Raw genomic sequence first — 5,924 nt, 5'->3', positions numbered from 1 at the left:
CTCTTTTGGAATGTGGTGTTACTACCTTCCTGAAATGTCTTGTAGTTAGACATTTCCAGCACCAAGTGAAGAAAGCTGTTTTGTGTAAAAAGAATAAAGTGAATTAGCGTTGCAGCAGACACAAGATGGAAAGTGGTAGAGAAGCAGCAGGAGTACTGTTGTACCAGACCTTTCTCCAAGGGTTGATAGGAGGTGTGAAGGTGAAGATCAAGGAAATAAAATATTGAGCACGGGAGTTACCACTTCTTTGAATAAAAAACAATGACTTGTGTCATAAACAGCATTCTCTACTTGATATCAAGGTTCTGTAATTCATTTCAATGGCCACATTGAACTGAGACAATATTCATGTTTAACAGTCTTATTAAGGAAGTTAACAGGTTGCAATACAGGTGAGAAATACTCAGGATACAGTTGCTTAGCCAGGATATGTTACAAAGTTCTTTCAGGACAGCTAATAAGTGCCCAGAGAGGGTATACCTGTAAGCCTCAACTCAAAAGGCATTCAGCTCAAATCCTTGAGATAACACACTTCAATAAGTGTCAGCCTGAAGGCACTCAGCTCCACTCCTTGGGTCAGCAAGCCAGCTCCCCCAATTAAGTCCCCAAAGGCACCTCACTCCACAAGCCAACCTCCTGCCCAGAAGCACTCAGCCTTTCTTGCTTTACTGCTTGTGTTTTTCGGTCTGGCTCCTGGTTTGCTGTTGCTTCTCTGATGTCGAACTGTCATCTGGATCAAGGAGGTTCGCTGCACAGGGATTTCTGGGTCCACAGCATACACTCCTCTTCTGACTCTTGCTGGTAGTGAGAGCCTCCCTTGAGCTTCTCAGAGGGCTCATTCTGTACCCTGCAGGATGGCAGAATATGAGGAGGTACACCCCACCACTCCCCCCACCCTGTCAACAGAATTTTTCCCCAAAACTATGTATTTAATTTTCTTTTTCCAAACCTTATCATCTTCAAAGTACTCTCCATTACACTTAGTACATTTGTGACATCTGTTATTCCAATCTTGGAATAATTTTTAAAACTCATCTGTTCAGATAACTTGACAACACCTCTCTTATTTTCTTCACTTCTAAGTTGTTAAATCGCTGTCCTTTCATATCCCTTATCATTTGTGGAAATTAAAGTCTCATGGAGCAAGGTCAAGTGAATAAGATGAGTGGAGCAAAAGAGGCATGCTAATTTTGACAAAAACACTGAGATGGTCGGGTTAGCAGGTGCGTTGTAGCAAATCCAGTCCCCCGCCTGATTTTTGCCACACACAACATGTTATGCATTCTTTTCAGACTCTAAATAGAAAGTTTGATTAACAGTCTGACCTGGTGGAATGAAATCCAAATGCATTATCCCCCTCATATCAAAAAAACAAATGAGCATCAGTTCTTTTGGGGTACTCCCACGTATATCCAGTTAACAGTTACTCACAGGTGAATCCTGTCAGTGTCTTCCCCACTTTCTTACCCAGACCCATTTATGGAGAGATTGTTAGGAGCTACAGGAATTGGCTAGAAGAGCCACATTAAGTAACTCACTCGCTTTTTTAGGCCAGCTGGGTTCTTGGAGTATTTCCCCTTTCATGCTAGCAATGTACATGCTGGATAGACACCCCTACTCTTTTAATTGCTGAGATAATTGACTCCCTGGCATTTGAACCTCATTTTGTGCTGAGTACATGATCTGTGTTTCAGATCTAATGTACTAGCACTGTTGTTCTCACTGCCGTCCAGTTGGTTCTTTTCCAGGGCCATAACAACATTGTCGCTTTCTCGATGTTGTTCTAAGTTAATAGCAAATGAGATTTCGCCATCTACTTTAAGGTTTTCCTTACTTTAAGTGGATTTGGATTTTTTCCCCTTCTAAAAAGAGGATGGCAGCTTTTTTTAGCCAAATTTGAATTTTAGTCAAACTTGAAATTTGTTGTTTTTTATTTGTAGGCAAACATTCAAGTAGATCTGTGTAAATAGCAGGAGGAATGATTGTGTATGTGCTACTGGCTCTTGTAAAAGGGTATAACGTCAAACTGGTGAGAGGAAGGAGGCAAGCTTCATGGAACTGCTTTGTTTTTTGTCTTTAACAAGGGGGATTCTTACTACTATTCTGTCACCCTGTCTAGTGGAAAATATGTCCCTTCTTCCAACAGGTTTCTTATCTTACAAGGAATTTGTGTATAAATAACTATCCTTTTTTGGTCATCATGTTATTTTTATGTAAGTTATGGAAACTTAGGTCTATGAATAAATTCAGAAAGGACAAATTATTTTTAAAGGGAAAAAGTAATTTCTTACCTAAAAACACACTGTCTTAAAGAATTGGCTTGGAACCCTTTGAAGGAGACCTTAGCAGTGAGGGAGGCGTTTTTGTTTTGTTTTTAACTTTTCCTTTCCTGCCAGTGGGAGTAGGTCCCCTCAAGTTAGACTCTGGAGCACTAGTCGTAGCGGACATGTATGAATTGCCAGGAAGTTTTGCTTTTGAAGACTCATCCTTTTCAGCATCCTCCGAAGCTTCTGCACTCACTCACCCCTTATCCCCTCCCCTTCTGTAGTAAGAAGAGAGAAGAGATTTCTTGTCTGGCCTTGGCTAGGGTTGGAAGAAGGAAGCTGTGTGTGTTTTTCATAGACAGTATTAGAAAAGATGGTAGTGCTATAATTGTTGCATTTTAAGTTAAGTAGCATTTACAGACCAGCATAAGAACTGTAAGACCTTTTATAATGTATTAATGGAAAACAGCTGGTTTACAAATGAAGCTTGATTCAACATATTGGTAAGTTTGGCTTTTATTTAGTTTAATTTTAAAATGTAATTTTACAATTTATACAAAAAGAAGAACTGATAAGTAGGCTTTATCTTTAGTTGGGTACGTTTTCTTCTTGACTTGTAGCTTATAGCATTTTTAATCAGAAAACTTGAAGGCTACTAGCAACTGAGAAAAAAACATGAGAAGACTTAGTGTCAATATTAAATAGGAAAATTACCTTTAAAATTCTGAGGACCCACAGGGTAAGTCAAGTGGGAGACTAAATGATCAGGAATCATCTTCTTTACTATTAATAATAATAATCATTATGCCTTACATTTAAAAAATGAGCTTCTCTGTTTACGCTCAAAATTTACTGGCCTAGAGAAAATAAAAACTTCATTTGTGTTTTTTAAGAAGGTTAATCAGAAATATTAAGACTTTGTAAAGTACATAGGATCAAAGACACTTCAGAATATTACCCTTATGTGCATATCTGTAAGTGGATTAAAAATGTTCTAAGTTTAGCAGTTTTTGCCTTCATTCTTATTGCTTGGTCCTGTGTCCTTTAACGCAACCCACTGCTATTGCGTTGCCTCTGATGCAGCGGTCCTTTATGAGGTTTCCGAGATCGGAGATGGGAGCGGAGACCTTTCCTCTTTGTCCCGCGTGTCTCTCGGGTTACCAGTAATAAAGCTTTCAACAGAACACGTCTTACAAATGTGGTGCTAAAACCTTTAAAGCCATGTAATATATGAGGTGAACAGTTCAGTTGAAAATGAATGCTTGGAAAACACATCTTGGGTCACCAAAATTGTGTTTCAGAAACAGTATTTTATCAACAGATTGTAGAGTCTTGTGATTACCCAATATCTCAAGTATAGGCATTTGATTTTGTATTTCTTTTACATGTGTTTGAGTTTTAAATGTGTGAAAACTTAATTCTCAAAAGGAGTTTTACTGTAAACTTTAAATAATAAAAAATGGGGAAATGATCGTGTTGTTTAGTTATATAAAGCAAATTTTTATAAGTTTTTTTTACTTTCTTGGTGAAAAACACTCAGAAATTTACACTTAGAATAATTGGTTAGTAATTACAACAGTATTGAGACTATCAAGAGTTTTGGGCATTTACTGTGTGTTAGAGACTGGTAGGCAATTTTTTTATATCATTAAATTTAATCTTCATAACAGCCCTAGAAGACATGGGTTTTTACTCCTCTTTATAGTTGGAAGACACATAGACTTTGAGAGGTAACTGACTAGTCTCATTTTGCATAGCTCAGTGTGTGTCTCACCCCAAAACCCGTATGTCTAATGTGTATAGTCTGTTTCATTGATATGGTAATAGTTTCTAGGAAACCTCATTTTGAAAAAAAGTACTTTATAAGACACTGCAGTGTCAAAAGAAGAGAGGGCTAAAGAATTTCAAGGGCGAGAGAACTTCAAATTTATGGGAAAACATTTTTTTTCTCAAAAATTCCAGTAGATTGAAAGTTTCCTTTAACGGCTCTATGTTCATACTTCTAAAACCAAGGCTTTGCAAACCCAGCATTTGGGTTTTTGCTTAGCGCTTTTACTCACAAGTAGTAATTTTTATTTTCCTGTCACTAGTGCTAACATTAGTTACTATGCTTCCTGATGCATTCTCTTAATGTATTTGTTATGACAGGTAGCACACAGTCCTATCACCATATCACCACTATCCCTGTCAAGATGAGTCATTATCAAAAGCAATCATACTGTATACAAGTCAGGTTCTCTTCATTTGAGTTAGTGACAGTTGTTTTTTTCCCCCTACCTTATCCTGTAGTGTTAGAGACAGTTTTATCATAAGAAAAAAGCACTGTGGAGAGATTTATACTAACCTGAGCTTGCTTATACTAGCAAAAGAAAATCATATCTGGAAATACTAAGTCTAACATGAAATAAATTCTTTTTTCAATTTTTGTGTTCTGAACGATGAAATATCTGTTAAGGTTCAGTAAGTAAGTTTTATTTTATCTAACTAATGTCATATAATAGAGGGGTTTTAAATATTGATAAATGCTATTGAGTTGTGTTTTAAAATTTATATTTGAAAGACGTCTTTGTTTTAGTTCTAAGAATAAATTTTTATATTCTAACAACTTGTTTTCCTTTAGGAGTAGATCCCACAATCGATCTCGGTCAAGACAGAAAGACAGGCGTAGATCTAAGAGCCCACATAAAAAACGCTCTAAGTCAAGGGAAAGGCGGAAGTCGAGGAGTCGCTCACGTTCACGGTGAGGTTGAGGGAATTAAGGATAACTCTTTGTTGGCTTTATTTGTTAAAAAAATCCATTGTTGTTTAGTATTCTAAGGAGAGAAATAAAGCTTTCTCATTGTTTTGGTAATCTAGAATTAATATTGATTGCCGATATGAATCTGATTGTTGATCACTCAAGAGGCTTCAGACCTACTCGAGTCAAGCAGTTCATTGTGCCATTCTGTAGCTTCCTGGACACACGAGTGCTGTAGAAGCGGGCATATGAAGTTTGTAGCCTTGGAAATTGCTTTGTATTGGAAAGAGTAGGATCTTTTTTGAGGGGTTGGCAGAGTAGAATGATTTTGGGTGTGAATTTACTTTTTTTTGTTTGCTTTTAAAGGGACAAGAAAAAAGACACTCGAGAAAAGATGAAGGAAAAGGAAAGAGTGAAAGAAAAAGATAGAGAAAAGGAAAGGGAAAAAGAGAGAGAGAGGGAGAAGGAGCGGGACAAAGACAAGGACCGGGGCAGAAACAAAGAGAAGGACCGGGAGAGAGAGCGGGATAAAGAGCGTGAAAAGGAGCGAGACAAAGAGAAAGAAAAAGAACAGGACAAGGACAAGGACCGCGAAAAGGACAAGTCCAAAGAGGTAGATGAGAAAAAAAAGAAGGATAAAAAATCCAGAACACCACCCAGAAGTTATAATCCATCCAGAAGATCTCGTAGTTCCAGCAGGTTTGCTACTGTTTAACATATTTATCGGTGCTTTTACTGATGGCAAAGAAAAGCATATATTTTCTTTTCGACTTTAAAAAAAATTATTGTTGGGATTTAATTCCTATCATTCCATATTTCAATCATGTCAAGTAGAATTGTCCAATTGCTACCACAGGCAGTTTCCAAACATTCTTTTTCTACATGATCTCTTTGACATCGTCTACCCCCTCACGGAACCCCTC

The 5,924-nt window shown here is 37.4% G+C and overlaps 1 protein-coding gene across 5 annotated transcripts in view; it reads left to right on the top strand.

Annotated features, from left to right (window-relative positions):
• The window catches only part of SREK1 (splicing regulatory glutamic acid and lysine rich protein 1), a 41,273-nt gene that overhangs the window by 23,619 nt on the left and 11,730 nt on the right, over nucleotides 1-5,924 (top strand). For all 5 annotated transcript variants that reach the window (XM_045285299.1, XM_030888915.2, XM_004703563.2 and 2 more), the window contains exons 8-9: nucleotides 4,885-5,004; nucleotides 5,368-5,700. In XM_045285299.1, coding sequence (XP_045141234.1) covers nucleotides 4,885-5,004; nucleotides 5,368-5,700 — 453 coding nt within the window. The remainder of the gene's footprint in view (nucleotides 1-4,884; nucleotides 5,005-5,367; nucleotides 5,701-5,924) is intronic.

Source organism: Echinops telfairi, unplaced genomic scaffold, assembly GCF_000313985.2.
Source record: "Echinops telfairi isolate 266 unplaced genomic scaffold, ASM31398v2 ScPeMD7_7469;HRSCAF=8507_1, whole genome shotgun sequence".
NCBI classification, from domain to species: Eukaryota; Metazoa; Chordata; class Mammalia; order Afrosoricida; family Tenrecidae; genus Echinops; species Echinops telfairi.
Note: the sequence above shows the minus strand (reverse complement) of the source record. Positions and strands in the feature narration are given on the sequence as shown.